The following is a 16,701-nucleotide window of genomic DNA, read 5'->3' on the forward strand; positions in this document are numbered from 1 at the left end:
GATTCCGAGAGGTACTTTATAGACCCCGGGGAGGTTTCTGGGACGCACCAACGAACGCTTCCACAGTAAAAAGTTGGGGCCACTCTCAGTGGAGCGGCCCAGCCAATCTCAGGGGTTGAGCTGAAGGGAGAGTCACGTGCGAGATCAATAACCAGAAAGCTTGACCCTTGGGCACTGTGTGCGTTTTTGGGTGACAACTGTGAGAGCGCACTGTGCCCTCTGGAAAATTTGGGCGGTGTTGCTTGACAGAATTTCGCGTTCTCACAGTGAATGCCATCATTCAATCATGTCGCTCATTTTCCGACAAACTTTGCCATCAAAACGTTGATTTTTCGTTGCGCAGTCCATCAAAATTTCAAGAGCGACAATTCAGTTTGATTGCTTTTTTAATAGACTTCCGTTTGATAGATACCCCCACCCTGGGTTTTTTTTCAGGTCGAGTTTTGCCAGATGCCCGATTGAAGTTTGGGACAAAACTGCGACCGACGAAACTCGCAGCTCTCTCGCTACCTTATTAAGATATCCCCACAGTGCACGGGGTTGACCTGTCGACCCGACCAACCCCACCACCACCACCACCACCGACCTACCCGGCACAACACCACCACAAACCATGACCTCGCGCGACGTTCACGATGTTCTCAATCTCCCTTCCGATCACTCGGGCGCGCCCCGACCATCCAAGAAGCAAAAGACCAGCGCGCCACGACCAAACCTGAAGGGATTAGCTCGCGAAGTCCAAAACCTGGGTGGCGACAACCCAATAGCCATCGTTCCTGAAGTTAACTTCTTCAAGAAGCGCCGCTTTGCGACACGGAAGCCGGTTGCGAAATGGGAGCTCAAGGCGTTCACCAACTCGGCGAGGGGAGACGACGGCGCATTGGTGCTGAGGCATTGGAAGAGGAGGACGGATGATGGCGCGCCGCCGGTAGAAGGTGCGCAGGATGGAGATGGGCAACAACAGCGGGGAGGGGGGGAGGGGACGCCAGCTTCGGAAAGGAGGGAGGAGAAGCCTGAGGACTCGGCGTTTGCTAAGTACAATGTCAAGGTCGTTGTGCCTCACTACACCGAGGATCAGTATCACTCCAACCTCCAGAACAACGACTGGACAAAGGAGGAGACGGATTACTTGTTGGAGCTGGCAAAGGATTTTGATCTGAGGTGGACGTTGATATGGGATCGGTATGACTTTACTCCAAAACCACCCGGTGGTGGTGGTGATGCGGCAAATGGGGAGGATACCAGCACGGCGGTGGTGCCGGCCCCAAAACAGCGGAGCATGGAGGATCTCAAAGCGCGATACTACGAGGTGGCAGCCAAAATGATGGCTGTTCAGAAACCGGCGCAGTACATGACCCGGCCAGAGTTTGAGCTCTACGAGATGATGCAAAACTTTGACCCGGAGCAGGAAAGAAAACGAAAGCAGTTTGCGCTCAACACTCTGTCGCGCTCCAAGGACGAGGCCCGGGAGGAGGAGTCGTTGCTGCTAGAGGTCAAGCGCATCCTCGCGCGCACGGAGAGGTTCAACGAGGAGCGCCGCGAGCTCTACAACCGGCTTGACTACCCGGCCACGGACTCGGACATCAACTCGTTCAAGACGTCGGCCGGGTTGCAGAACCTGCTTCAGACGCTGATGTCGACGGATAAGAACAAGAAGAGGAAGAGCATCATGCCTGGGGAGGGCGTCAGTCCCAGCAACAACTCGGGCGTGCCGAACAGTGCGGTTTCGGAGACGAACCCTGCCAATCGGAGGGAGAGCATCGCCGCTTCTGCGACGTCGAATAATCATCACCATCATGCTCGTCGTGATTCGGATGCGAGGACACCGGCTACGCCGGCTGATCCGACGCCTACGTCGGCGGCGGCGGCGGCGGCGAATAAGAAGAAGGGCGGGGGTGCGCAGCAGCAGCCGGAGAGGAGGAAGTTGACGCAGCAGGAGGAGCAGGTTTATGGCGTGTCGTATCATGACAGGCTGGGGAGCGGCCCGACGTTTCGGTATGAGAAGATTAACAAGCTTTACAGCCACAAGAGCGGGCAGCAGCAGCTGCGGATTACGAATGCGCTTAGCGAGCTTGACTTGCCGCCTAGGCTGGTGATGCCGACGGCTGCGGTGACGGCGCAGTTTGAGGTGCTTTGGGGGGCGGTGACGGCGTTGGTGGATTTGAGGAAGATGAGTGATCGGTTGGATGGGGAGATTAAGATTGAGGAGGCGAAGAAGGCGGAACGGGATCGGGCCAAGGGTATCGCGGCCGAGAAGGAGGGGGGGAAGGAGAAGGGTGAGGGTGGTGGTGGTGGTGGTGGTGATGGTGCTGCTGCTGCTGCTGGGGAGGGGGAGAAGGCCGGAGAGAAGACTGGGGAGGGGGGGCAGACAAAGGAGGATGGGGAGAAGAAGAGGCCCGGGAGTAGTGGGAGTTTGACTGCTGCTGGGCATAAGAGGAGCGCGAGCGTGTTGAGCGCGGCGAGTGATAAGAGCTCGAAGCGGCAAAAGAAGTGATTTGGCCCAGGTCTTGGACTATCGGAAATGGGAGTCTGGAGGACGGTGGAGGAGTTGTACAGATAGTAATGATATCTTTGGGAGTCACCACGCTCTGTGTACAGTACAATATCTCTGCCTGATCCATCAGGACGTCCAGTGCATTGCTCGAAGCGATGGATGTGTTCACTTCCCAGTGCCAAATGCTATCTGGTACATGATTTTGGTGTAGTCAAGTTGACGTGTTCTATCTCCAAAGTTGAAATTTATATGATCTGCTAAATAGCTGATCTGATGATTGCAAAATGTAGAGTGCTACCTTGCCCAAGTAGGTGGCAACCGGATTTATTGTCACCTTGATTCGAGTGTGTCAGTGAAAGTTATGGTTGAGGAATACACAAGGTTGAAGATGAATAAAATGAACCTGAGATGAAGGTAAGTGGACCAAGAAAAAAAAGATGACAAAGAAGGATGGAACTGCATCTGAAGGGCTTTGGTAGCCGCAAGGTGCAAGTATGGATATATTAGGTAAAGTCAAAACAAACGAAGTACAGTATGTGAGTGCGTGGTGAGTGGTCGATGGAGCGAATGCGGATGTGCGATCATGCTCCCGTGGTAACATAGGTAGGGATCGTTGTCAAGGGATGGCGAACCGGATACTTGGGGCTCGAGCTACGAAACCCGATGTTGTGATGGTTAGCTGGAAGATAGAAAACTGGGCAGGGCATGCTTGGATTGCAACAAACACCTACTTTCGACCTCCGGTTCAAGGTGCAGTTGCCAAAGCATTACCTATCTCTGAATTCCTTCAACTGTGTTACGCGGAATGCCATCACTGCTGGACATAAAGATGGTGATTGAACTGGACAGCTTCTATGGTACTAAATTGACAACAACTAGACTTGTGCAAGACCTCCATTTCTTGCTGTGGAGAATGCTTTGTGACTTGGTGTCATGTGACGATAATACAATGTGAGTATCTTGAGAGACAACCTGCTGTTCAGAAAAGTCCGAGACGAATCGATCATGACAGACAATTTGCGATGCTTGGGCGGCTAGCCGGTGCATGCGTTTCAAGAGATATCTCGTCATGTTCAACTCCTGAAATGTGTGGTACATTGATTTACAAAGTTCAACAAAGAGACAGATTGCTTCCTAACGGCAGCGGCATCTATAAAAAGCTCAGCAAGCCCCCAAGCGACGGGAACAATACCCGCCGACGTCTTGGCTTGCATTTCCTCGAGGAAGAAAGGGGTTCTAGGACCAAGCCTATATGCAGGTACATGTCTTTCGTCACGACCCGGGGAGAGCGAGGCTGCTCAACCGTGAGGCACGTACTCGAGGTTGATCATGCACCAGTACCAGTGGTCAGTACCTTCGGAGATTTACTGACATCTACGACACCAGACTTGCGAGGCTGTCGTCAGTGTCTGCATCTTGAGATTTGTGATGAGGATGTTGAAGGCTGCAGGCGCCAATCGTGAGACGACCTACCAGCTGGCGGGTAGACATGTGACGGTATAAGTGATTAGTAGATGGTGTTAGCGATGGTGGGGGACCGTTGGAATAACATGGGGTTATGGCACGATGTGGATATGCCTAGATCTGTAGTCAAAAGATATATATAATCTGCCCTGTTGATCTGTCCCAATAGCTCTTGACCTTGAACCGCTGGTAGCTGCACCCCGTCAGATGGTTGGACGCCACCAAGGCTTGCTGATAAGAGGTGTGGTGATCGAGTTTCGAAACAGACATGTTTGACCCCGGATCTCTGCACGCCTTACATCAGAAGGGTATCCGGGGAAAGAGGTGTCGTTCAGTCTGACGAACCTTGGGCACAAGAGCGGGAGATGTTCGGCGGGTCGAAGAATGATGGGCCAATGAGAGGGCCGTAATGAGATCTGAGATGCTATTCTAGGTAAAGGTAAGCGCCATGCGGCGTTAAGCAATGCAGAGCCTCACCACACACCACAGTACATATGGGTTAGCCCTACCCACTTTGCAGTCAGTTCAACGTCCCGTTGTTGTGGGCGCCAAGGGGAGTTGAGGTTGCGCAATGGATGCATCATCTGCGGCCGACCGGAAGGCCACACACAGCGGACACGGCCGAGAAGAGAATTGAGGTGTGCGGGGGAGAGCCTCACGGCAGGCAGGTAGGCGAGACGCCGCGACTTAGACGCCGTCGACTCTTCCCGTGTGTGCTTCTGCTGCTGCTGCTGCACGACATGAATTCTCCAAGAATGGTGATGGTACCTGCATTTACCTAGGCTGGAACTAGAAACCGGGCCTGTGGTGTTTTGGAATGCTTCTAGAAAAGATAGACGCCCAAGAAAGCATGTGGTGTTGGACCAGGCTGAGGTAAATCACCTGTTTCATTGGAGGTTCAATGATGCCGTCAGGTGCAAGGCTGACACCATGACTGGAAGGCAGGAACGACTTGCACGGCACAAACAGGCCACAACCCACAAACCCTGGCTGATGATTGCAGCCTAATCACTATAGAATGATAGCCACACAGGCATCAACCACGCCTTCTCGGTTTCGGCCTTCGACGTCACCGGAGCGGACTTGGCTCCGAACCCGAATGGACGAGTCGCGATGTGAAAGAGAGACATTAGCACCGAAAGAGCAAACTCGTCCGGTCGAGTTGTTCTGGCGGTCAGGAGAGTGTCGTCGACGGCCCCGCATCGGCCCGGTCTGACGAGGTGACCGTTCCGATACTATTGTGGGGCCAAGAAATACAAACCTCTTACATGAGTCGACACGCCGAATACAGCATCCACTTTGCTGACGACACCACCGAACATTACGTGCGTCTGCGCCTGCTGCCGTCCGTCGCACCACACACCGCTCAAACGTCCTCCTCCCAGACCTCCCTGCCTGTTCGGTGAGAATTTGCTCCGTCATCGATAGGGGTCTTGAGTTGCGAGTCGCGATAGCCGCAGCCTCAAAAGGTTCCAACTGCATGCTTCATCACGGGACGAACACTGCTGCGGCGGGGCCACCTACCGGCTCATTCGCACGCCTCCCATTCGATGGCAACCTGTTTCTAAGAATACCTTGCTCGATTATTCAAAATCCCGACTTCTCATAGGTCCTGCCAGATCTGATTTCCAACCAATCACAGCCAAGACCTTTCCATGGCCCAGGAACGAGGAGTTGGCGATGGCGGTAAAGCAGCAGCTGCTGCTGCTGCCGCGGTAGTTGGGCTTCCTGTTCCTCCGGCACCTGGTTCCCCCTTCGCCTCGAGCCTACTCAGCAGCGCAGAAAAGACAAAAAGCGCGCGTCGCAGAGCCTGATATTAAAGGTCGCAATTTTGTGCATGAGGTGCGAGATGGTGTTCTATAATTATCACCCCATGGCTGATCCCTGCTGCTGCCCGGACCACCGCTTCTCGGAAGATTAGCGACTGTGGGTTTCATCCTCGACGTCGATGCTGCAGAAGCTGGGTTCATCAGAGTGTGGGGAGGGCCGTCTCTCTCATCACAGAGGAGTGACAGTCCAGGAGCGCCGCAGAGGCACAGGGTTTAACACGCTGAGTTATCACCGTCAGAGGGGACGCCATGTCCTCCACAGGGTCGCTCTGGTCACGACGTGGTGGTGGTATTCCGGCGTCGTCTTCCACAAAAACCGCACGTTGCAAGGCCGGCGCTTGGCCTGATTTGGTCCAAAAGGCCCTGACGGTGCAGCATTGGCGACCGTTTTCGTACGAGCTGGACTTCAGCCGAGGCATTCTTCTCTTGGTCAGATGAATCTGCTAGAGAGAGGATGAGGTTGAAGGGATAGGAAAAGATATCGTCACCAGATCGAAATACAACTTGGTACAATACAAATCGAATCTTTCAGGTACCAACACCAGTCGTCGCAAAACGATAGCAGAATGGGGATTAACGCACCGCGTCAAATTGCATGAGCACCGACCCCTGTCACGGCCCATCATTGGCCCTCGTTGTGAGACTCGAGCTCGCTTCACACGCTCCCATCACCACATCACCGGCTGGCAAATCCTGCTCGACTCCTCAGGCCCCTTCTGGCCCCTCTGGCGGCATTCGTTGGCCCCGGGAGCGGGTGTCGTCTTATCTCTTTCTCGAGTGTAAAGAAACAAACAAGGTCCGATTCGGGGCGAGCAACGGCGGGGGTGAGGTGTCCTCGACGGCCGCCGGACGGCACACACACACACGGGCACACACACACACATGGGCACACACACACGGGCACACACGGGGCGGTGGGGTAGAGATGCTCAAAGCTCAAGCTACGTGACGACACCGCTTCCTCGCTTCTGCTCACTCTGCTGCAGGGGACGGTCCTCCGCTCCAACGCACCTGCAGCCCAATATTGACGGCTCATTCAGGAGTTTGGAACACGTCTGCAGAAAAGCTGTATTGCCAACTGGCAAATCAGGTCAAGCATCCTGATTGCATCGCTTTCGGGTGACGGATGGGGGCCATCTGACCCGCAGCTCCGTTCATCTTTTGTCAACCGTTTCCTTGTATCTCGCACGCACCAAGCGCCTCCAGATCTAACTGCCAGGGGTTTGCCCTGGAGCGATGTGCGCGCCAAGACACCTGCTCGAACTCTCTCTGAATAGACGGCGACGAGCAACACAGTTGTGGTAAAGGTACAGTGTTGCACCACCAGGTCAGATACAGACGACGACAGCCGCAACCCTCTCGGCTGCGCATACTCGTCGGTGAAGGCAAGCGATTCGTCAGTGAGGAACCACTCCGACACTGTCGACTCGTGCAAGTGAGATGTCGCACAGCTTTTATATTGGCTCCCTCCTTTCCAGCCGCGGTGAAGCCAGGACTCGGTAGGTGGACTCGCCTGAGTGGCGGCTCTGATCGCTTGATCGCTTGTTCGCGCGGAAGCCGCTCTTACAGATCGCATAACACCAGGCAACTCTACACACTTCCACCACACCCGACTGACTTGGCGAGCCCGGCTGGCGTGGGCGGGACCTACTTTGGGGGACCAGCAGTAGTAGTTAATGCTAGGCCGCAGCTTATCCGCCTAGTCCGGCCCGGTCTGGGAATTAACTTACAATTGGTGTAAGGACAATTGAAGATATCCGCACCCGCCATGTGATGTGATCCTGATGTTCCCTACGGAGTAACATGTCAGTTCTCACAGTCTCACTTTGGAGAAGGAGAAGGTCTCAACAACCCCTGTCGTGAGTGTGCCGACAAGAATATGGCTTGGCAATGCCTTCTGCAAGTGCCCTGGCCCGGCCGGTCATGATGGACGGGAGGGACAGTTCTTTCCGCACTTATTCCCAAGAAGGCAATCCAACCCTGGCCTCAGCACGCTGCAGCAACACGCACACCACCTCACGGCACGCACACCACGCAGAATCAGCAACCAAGGTTTCCGTCACAAGGTACCGGTACATACATGTCTCCCTGGTTAGGCGCCATGCCACAATGAAAACACAGAAAGCAAGGGAACAGCACCCTTCCTCATTCCAGCTCCCTGCCCGCGGGCGTCTGTGCGACTCGTGGCAACCCCCCCCCCCAGCACCAGCCGCCCTTGCATTTTTGACGCTCGTCTGCTGCGAACGGTTGACGAAAGCGAGTTTCTTCCTTCTTCTTTAGCTTTACCACATCTGCAGCAAAGCAAACCTGGAAGCCCCGGGCTGTCCGCGATCTCAACAATACCCGTAGATCCGACCGGTCTATAGCTAAGCCTAGCTTTGAGGACTACCCTTAGTCCGCCGGGGGGAGTATAAGCAACCGCCAACCTCCAAGCACCAAGCACTGTACAGATACAAGATACGGAGTACAGATACAGAAATACCGTATTACCAGAACCCCGGCTCCTGCTGGGTACGAGTACGGTACGGTACCAACCTCCCCACCCCATCCCACCCCAATCCACTCCGTCCATCCACCCACCCAATCCATCCCCGTCGTCCCCATCACTCCCTTCCCGACAGGCGCAGCGGTGTCCGTAATCGCGCGTTAAAAGGGACCAAGCGCCCACACCCCAAACTCCTGTTGAAGAAGGCTGGGGTTTTGGCTCAAATTTCCTGGCAGCACACGTTACGTTGCACGCCCCGTCGACAGCGCGCAACTCTCTGGCTTTGAACCACCGAGACGAAGGACGGGACTGGATAGCTGGACAAGAGGACGGGACCAGGACAAGGACAGGACAGGGAAGGACAGGACAGGACAAGACAGGAGAGGACCGACAGGGCGACGGCGGCGGCGGCGACCCGGCACAGCAGCTACAACAACACATCGAGAGCTCCGGACACTCTTTCGCCCAAACGCACCTCGCATTTTGTTCTGCAGCAGTTTGCAGCTTGCGCAAATCAACACTCACCAGTCGGCTCTGGAAGCACCGTTCATGACCCTCTGACGTGTCATTTCATCTCACCATCTCATCAACAACAGCAACACACAGTCTTGCTGAGAGCTCAGAGAAGCTTGTGGGAGCTACCTTAGCTATTGTCAGGGTAGGGAGCTCTCGAGCAGCAGCAGTTCCAGTCCGCGCAAGCAGTGTCACCGGCCCCAGGTCCGGCGACAGTATAACCTATTTCCATCCGGGCGAACCCAACGCTGGGTAACGGACGCACGAGACACCGACCGGTCCCCCCCCCCCCCCGCCTTCCATCACTGGCGCATCGCATCCGGGAAATCCTGCAGGCTGATCACACTTTTTTTTTATTTTTTAAACGCTGATTCATCAGTGAATTTCACGATCCCCAGACCAGCGCATGGTCTCTTTGAGCCGTCTCATCTATCTGCCACACCACTCACCCCCATCGCCCACTACTTACGACCTCAGGCACAACCATCAACACTCATACTCACCATCACCCAAGCGCCGTCAATCAGCTGGCTGTTTCACTAGTCCACCCACCGGCTCATAGCTTTGTGAACAGCAATGTCGACATTTACAGCCCTCAATGGGGGCTCACCAAGGCCTGCCGAGGCCGTGAACGGGACGGCCGACGCGGAACGAGGACCCGGCCAATCGGCACCCGCAGATCCCAGGCCTGCCGCCGCTGAGAGCTCCACCACCAGCCAAAGACACGACAGGCTCCCTTTTCCAGGGCAATCGTCTCTCTCGTCGGCATCCGGACAGGAGGGATCGCACAAGAGGAAGCGCTCAAACTCGGAGTCTCCAACCAGGGAACGCCAGCCGTCTCCTGCCTCGAGAAGGGAGAGGTCCGAACGGACAGACCAGGCAGAAGCCACCGAGCGGGCCGGCAGATCAGAACGGGGAGATCGTCCTGAGCTGTATGGCGCTCAACGGGTCCGTTCGGAAACTCGCGACGGTTATAGCACCCCGCGGAGGGAGAGCTACCGGGGTTACGGCGACGAGAGAAGGGACGAGAGACGGGAGGATGCCGATCACTGGCATTCACGAGAGGCGAGAGAAGAGCGCAACTCCAGCTACGAGGGCCCTTACTCGGCAGGACCGGTATCGGCCGTCTCTGACGACCAACCCGGCAATAGGCACCGGAGAGCCACGAGCCAGGGAGACAGCGCCGACTATGGGGATCAGAGCCCGGACGGGGACGACCGAGGTATGTACTCAGGCCAGTACACGCCGGAGCAGCGCAGAGATGGGGTCATCCAGTCAGATCCCAAGAAGCGGAAGCGCAATTTCAGCAACCGCACCAAAACAGGCTGTCTGACCTGCAGGAAGCGCAAAAAGAAATGCGACGAGACCAAACCAGAATGTAAGTATTGTTGTTGTTGTTGTTGTTTTTTATATGGGCCTCGATATGTGGTCGCGTTGGGCCCGACCTGTTTTGCTGAGGGTTAACAATCCTGCCAGGTAACAACTGTATCCGCGGCGGGTTTGTTTGTGCGGGATATCCCCCGCAGAGGGGAACATGGCAGAAGCCCGAGGCCAAACCGGCCCAAGTCACCATTGAATCGAAGGACCCCAACTACGTCCCACCAGGTGCCTACGGGATGCCTCAGCAACCACCATACCCCCGGGAGCCGCTTCCGGGTCCGCCGTCCAAACGCGACTCGATTGCTTATAACCGCGTCCAGCCCACGCTCCGGATCACCCCCCCTCAGGGTCGCCCATTACAGTCTGACGACGATAGACTGACCGCATCGACACTTCCGAGCTCCGTGCTGAGCCCTGACAACAAGCTGTCTGCTCTTTCTTCTGCCTACACTTCATCAGCCTCAGCCATGTTTCCCACGCCCATCAGCGCCGTCACCAACTCGGCCCTGTCTGACCGGGCACCCAAGGAATACCAGAGGGTGCCGCCCCTGCATGACCTCACTAGGACCGACCCCGAGCAGCAGCAGCAGCAACAGCAGCAGCAACAGTCTCAGCAGTCGCAGCCTCCGCCATCTGCATCAGCACCTCCTCCGCCGCCTCCCCCTCCTCCGCAAAGCACCACTGTTGCTCACCCTCCTTATAGTTTCCACACAGGCAGAACGGCCACCCCGCCCACAGCCCAGGCCGCCCCTCCAGCCCCGCCGCCATCGTCGTCTGTGGGTGGCAGCAGCGGCGGGCCACAAGCCACCGCTCAGCTGGCCCTATCCCACACGCAATTTCCCTCTGACCGTCCCCGTCGCGAAAAGGAAGAGATGCTCAACGGCCGACAATACTACCCTTTTGACAAGGAGCTCGTCCTCGAGCGCGAGCGCTGCAACGCGGCCTGCTGGCGCTTCAACAACTCGACCAACCCCAACATTGGCGTCTCCCCAGCCGAGCGCGCCCGCCTGTTCAGAGACATTCTCCATCCTCGCGAAGGCGTGCACCTCTCGCCCACTCTCATGTCCCCCGTCACGCACACGGGTCGGGTGGGCGACAACACGGCTGTCGAGGCGCCCTTCAACTGCGACTATGGGTACAACATTCAGATTGGGAACAATGTCTCGATTGGCAGAAACTGTCTGATCAACGACGTCTGCGAGGTCCGGATCGGGAGCAATGTCATTATCAGCCCGAATGTGTGTATTTACACGGGGACGTGCAGCACCGATCCGCGGAGGCGGGCGGGCAACAGCGGGACGCAGTATGGGAAGCCGGTGGTGATTGAGGATGACGTGTGGATTGCGGCGAATGTGGTTATTTTGCCTGGGGTGAGGATTGGGAGGGGGAGCACGGTGGGGGCGGGGAGTGTGGTTACTAGGGTGAGTTTTGTTTTCCAACATGAAAGACTGGGATATACTGACAGACGGACAGGACGTGGCGACGTATAGCATTTACATGGGGTTGAAGGCTGGGCATAGGAGGGGGATTGCTTTTGTCTGATTGAGCTGACCATCCATCTCTTGTTTTTCTTTTTCTTTCTTTGACGCTCGCATCAACAACATCATTATTCATTGGAACAACAACTAACTGGGTGTTATCCTGTCTTTTTTTTCTTCTGTTTCTTTAAGCTTGTTGTAATCACCATGTCTTTTCATGATACCCAATATTTGATGTATTTTTTTTTCTGCCAATCATCTTGTAATGTATGCTAGGAGCCGAAAGTGTATCATGTTTCTTGTTGTTTCATGGGAGGAAAAGGGAGGGGAAGGAAGAGGGGGAGTGTGTGTGTGTGTGTGTGTGTGTGTGTGTGCGAATAGCATCGGCTGGGCTGGTGGCTGTGTACGGGTATGATATGACAGGGGAAGGGGGTATCAGAAAGGGGGAGGGGCAGGGGAGAGGTTGAGGAAATATTAAGTTTATTTGCTTAACGTCTGTGTATTTTGTTTTGATGGTCCAATGTCTGTTGAAATGCTCAAGTGTTTACCGTATGACATGCATGACTGACTGTATTGTATTTTACAGCTGTAATCAACCATAGTATGCAGAGAAGAGGCACGGTTTGAGTCGAGGTCGTAATTTTAGATACCTTGCATGGTCTATCACGGGCTGATAGGGGAAGGCGGGGGGAAGGGGGGTTAATATGGCTTTTTATGTTGTTGGTTCTTTTGTTTGTCGGTTGTCTACTACTACCATCGAGCGAACTATATGGCGATCAAAAAGAGGGAGGTCACAGATTCGGGCTGGGCGATGTGGTGATGGGGAACTTGCTGTTGCAGGAGGAAGAAGGGTCAGTAAATGGGTTAGTTGGTACATCCCGCGCAAGGTGAGATCTGGGTGTGTATGACAAGCTGCCCGATGGTTGGGCGGTGCCAACTGCGGATGAGCAAGGTTGGGTGTCCGGACGGAATGGGTGATTGCTTGCATTTTCAGGAGAATACTGCTGTCTGCGTCTTGTAACGGAGGGGACCCGTCTTGAGGGTATGTATGAGTAAGGCCGTCTCTCGTTGTCTGCTGTCATGATTTCACCGATTTACACCGGCCGGAATGATATGCCCACCTTCGTATGTGTAATAAGATGTCCATTGCAGATCGTTGCCCATTTTCTTGTCCCAATTGCTGCGTTTTATGGTAGGTCTGCATTGTCCAACGACAAACCTCTAGAGGTCCACGATGTCTTGCATAAGTAGGTAAAAAATTAGAAAAAGAAATTAAATAAAATTGAAAAAAAGAAACCTGCCTTGCCCTTGCAGCAAATCCACTGAATATTTTCAGCTCATTCTTCCCTCGACCTACGGACCTAAAACACCCTCTCACCTCTTGCCTTTCTATGCATGCCGTATCACCATTCCATTCCCTCGTCTAGGTCCCACCTCCAAAGAAGACAAGCAGCCAAATGCCACCAAGCGGCGTAGCCCCCGCGGCCAGCAACAGTGACCGCGCTTGCCTCGTCACCTCCCCCGCTTTGTCTGTAAATTCACCAGTAAACTTTTCCGGTTGTGTGCTTTTACCTACCTTATCTCGAAGATAGTCAGCTCTGTTTCGGGGGGTGTGATAAGTTATCTATGCGTCCAACCTTGCAGGTTCTGTTGTGCGTGTAACCTGGAACCATCAGGCCGAGATCCGGGACCACCACCCACCACCGCCGCCGCCGCCGTCATGATGAGGTCTGTTGGTGGGAACCCGGAATCTTGACGCTGTGCAACAACAGTTGCTGGTAATGGAGGGATGGGGTGCAAGACAAGCGACCAGCATAATATGGGCTGGCCGCCGGATGTGCTCGGTTCAGCTCGGACGGGAGGGAGGGCTCTGGGGTTGCGGTGTAACGCTTCGCGCTTGTGTTTTTTCTTCGCGTTTAGTGGTAGAGAAGAGGTCGGCTTTTAAGTTGGGGGGGGTGGGATACTGATAGTAAGGCATTGGGAGTTGGCGGTGGTCAATAGTGGCCGGGCCAGGAGGCCAAACCAAACAACACGCGGGATAATATGACGGGACTAGATGGCCGTCGCGGGGGGAATGTGATTCACGTTATTATTTCGGTGTTGGACAGGCTCTATAATGTCATAGCAAACACAGTCAATGTTGTTCGAGAATGGATGTCGTTGTTACCGGTCCCATTGCAAAACGACGCCCACAGACAAGCTCCATTGTCAGAAAGAAACCAAGTTGTTTTGATCCACCTACCTAGGAAACACACAGCACCCCCTATTCAAGCAAAACCTCTTGAATTCATTGCAACTTGGGCGGCCGGCTGAAATACCCGGCCCCCATTACCATCTCTCAGCTTTCAGCTTTCTACCAGCATTAGTTTAACATGGCAGTAATATCATGCTAAAGAACCCTCGCCGAGAAACAAGGCCGCCTCAACTCTGGCGGAGCTAACGCAAGTCACAGGGACGCAAGTCCGTCTGTCGTTGCCGTCGACCGTGCCGCCCCGGCACGGCACACCCGAGCGGCAGAGTGAGATTCGGACCGGGGGATCTTGTTATTTTTGAGGGTATTATATGAGGTCAATGTACAAGAACATTTGGGGGCGGGTTGGCGGGGAACTCTACCTCTGCGTGGGGGGAAAGAGGCGCGGTGATGGCCAGGTGAGGCCGGCGGATGATGCTCTTTGTCGGTTTGGGCCCGAGGAGAGTGGTCATTATTTAGGCGAGTTGATATTGGATCGGGTTATGGGAGGGGGGTGTCGGACTTTGGGAGTTTGTTTGTGGTGTATTTTGTTTCTCCTGGGGGTCGGTGACGAAGACAGAATGCTGTGGTGACGGTACGATGCGTCGAGCGACTGAAGGTTCTGAAGAGACAACCATGATGTATGAGTGAATAGTATATATCAAACTTCATACTTGGGTTCTCAGGCCAAATCTACAGAGTGCTGAATAACGGATGGCTCGTTGGTGCCTGGCTCAGTCTTCGTAAGTTGACCAACCGCGAGCCTGAGTATAAAGTGTTGGGCAATCTGGAGATAGAATGCTACGTTGACGCAGCTGCAGCGCACATAGTAGACCTTGCATTTTGTATCCCCATCGGAATATCGGATCCAACCACACAGTGCTACAAGGCCTTTACAGTGTAGACACACCACTGTAAGAGCCTCAACCCATAGAAAACGAACAGTCCTGGCATGGAAGTCCTTTGACCCTCCGATATGTCTATTAGTGATGCATCTATACCATGCGTTTGTGAAGGTATGCCATCATCAACACCTAATCTCAACGCCCCCCTTGCTCACGGTCAAATACTTGACTCCCTTGTAAGGTTTCATGTGCTCCACCATCCCTCTACTCTTCCTCGGGTCAATAATGATGCTCTCAACCTTGATACCGCTCGGCAGCCACCCTTTGACAGCAAAACTAACCAAAGCCGAGCTCGGCATCAAAATCTTATTCTGCGCCTGTCTTTTCTCGTCCCGTTCCGCTTCCCAAGCCTTATCCACCCCTTTCTCCTTTGTAGTACTCGTGACCGCAATGTCTTGATACGGCTCGTCGTAGTTATAGCCCCCACCACCACCACCAAACCCAAACCCAGTCGGATCACCCTCCTCCCCCTCCTCCGTCACCTGCTGTCCCACAACCGTACACCTTAACACAAAAGCAGACATGCCCTGCGCCAGCTCCTTGTTGCTAATCGTCCACTCCAGCACCCTCTCCCCAGGGTTATACGTCGCATCCCCTTTACTCGGCCTAATCTCCGGCACATTCCTCACATCCGCCGGCAACGGCACGGTAATCACCAAATCATGCAGTGAAGGCGACGCCGGAGTCCCGGCATTCGGAATCCCAAACCCTCCTCCCGGCCCACTGCCACCCCCTGACCCTCTCCCCTGAAGCCCAGTCCTCGCACCCATCCCCCCTCCTTGCACGCTCCCGCTGCTCCCAAAAACCTTATTCAACTGCACCCTCACCTCAAAATCCGACCCCGTCAGCCCTAACCCCGTCTTCATCTCCAGACTAACCGGCAGTTTCAAATTCCCCGTAGGCGGCTTCCCGTCCACGTCAAAAGGCAGCAAATCAACCTCATACCCCGCCAACGTAAACCTCCCATCTGGCGGGACAAAGCTCAACACGCCAGGTTGTTCCCTCCACTTTGCCAGTCTGACACACGGGTGAAAAACAGGCAAGTCAACGATCCCCTTCAGGTTATGCTTCCCCGACGGCCCGCTCAGCGTAACCACAATATCCGGCACGCCCGAAACCTTGGTCGTGAACGCTATCGTACCGTTGGCAAACGCCGCCAGCGGTCTCCCCGACGGCGCGAGCGTGACCGACAGCGTCTCCACCACATCGGCGTAGAGCTCATTGGAAGTGTGCCGGACATTTGCCCTCCTCCACGGCAGCGCGGGGGTGTTTTGTGATATCAGCGATGACGACGACGCAGCGCTGCTTCCCATACCTCCCCCCAAACCCCCGGCAAAGTTCTTCCCCGCAGATAGGTTCAACCCCCCCAGTAGCTTGTCCACCCACCCTTCCACCTCGACCATGTCCCTTAGTGCGTTTGGTTCGGTGGTGTTGACCGTTCCGGCATCGCACATTTCTGTGAGGAGCTGGGCGACGACATCGTAGTTGCTTTCGATTTTGTGAGCCAGGAGTGGCGCGCCGAGGAATTCTTCAAAGGAGTCGACGATGCGGTGCAGGAACTCGAGGACGAGGAGGGGTTCGACTTCGGAGGAGGTGGTGATGAGGAATAATAGATTGGCGTGGGCGAGGGAGAAGACCAGGGTCGGAGGGTTGGTCTGGGGGAGGTAGATCAAGTTCGGTCGTGGGGCGGGATGGGAGAGGTAGAAGGGGAGGAGGTAGGAGGGGGAGAGGGGACGGGAGGTGTAGGTGTGGGAGAGGATTGGGCTGCTTTGGAAAAAGGTGTCAGCAGAAGAAGTGTAATTTAAAGTTGGAGAGAAACCTTACTTGTGCTCGTCGTAGATGTGAAGCGCCTCGATGACCCCGTTCATGGTGGGCAGCTTGGTTAGTGTGTGGTTGAATGTGGTTCAGTTGGGGGGAAGCTGT

The 16,701-nt window shown here is 54.8% G+C and overlaps 3 protein-coding genes across 3 annotated transcripts; 2 read left to right on the top strand and 1 right to left on the bottom strand.

Annotated features, from left to right (window-relative positions):
- Positions 1-613: 613 nt before the first annotated feature.
- On the top strand, positions 614-2,494 carry PODANS_4_2520 (uncharacterized protein; the record flags this gene model as incomplete). The annotated part of the gene is made up of 1 exon (XM_001903868.1): positions 614-2,494. One exon carries the CDS (start codon positions 614-616, stop codon positions 2,492-2,494), a length of 1,881 nt encoding a protein of 626 aa, XP_001903903.1.
- Positions 2,495-9,361: 6,867 nt separating this feature from the next.
- PODANS_4_2530 (uncharacterized protein) lies at positions 9,362-11,655 on the top strand (the record flags this gene model as incomplete). The annotated part of the gene is made up of 2 exons (XM_001903869.1): positions 9,362-10,163; positions 10,262-11,655. The coding sequence occupies 2 exons, from the start codon at positions 9,362-9,364 to the stop codon at positions 11,653-11,655; spliced, it is 2,196 nt and encodes a 731-aa protein (XP_001903904.1).
- A 3,245-nt stretch (positions 11,656-14,900) lies between these two features.
- Positions 14,901-16,646, bottom strand: PODANS_4_2540 (uncharacterized protein; the record flags this gene model as incomplete). The annotated part of the gene is made up of 2 exons (XM_001903870.1): positions 14,901-16,545; positions 16,603-16,646. The coding sequence occupies 2 exons, from the start codon at positions 16,644-16,646 to the stop codon at positions 14,901-14,903; spliced, it is 1,689 nt and encodes a 562-aa protein (XP_001903905.1).
- Between the last annotated feature and the right edge of the window lie 55 nt (positions 16,647-16,701).

This window comes from Podospora anserina, chromosome 4 (assembly GCF_000226545.1).
Source record: "Podospora anserina S mat+ genomic DNA chromosome 4, supercontig 2".
Classification (NCBI taxonomy): domain Eukaryota; kingdom Fungi; phylum Ascomycota; class Sordariomycetes; order Sordariales; family Podosporaceae; genus Podospora; species Podospora anserina.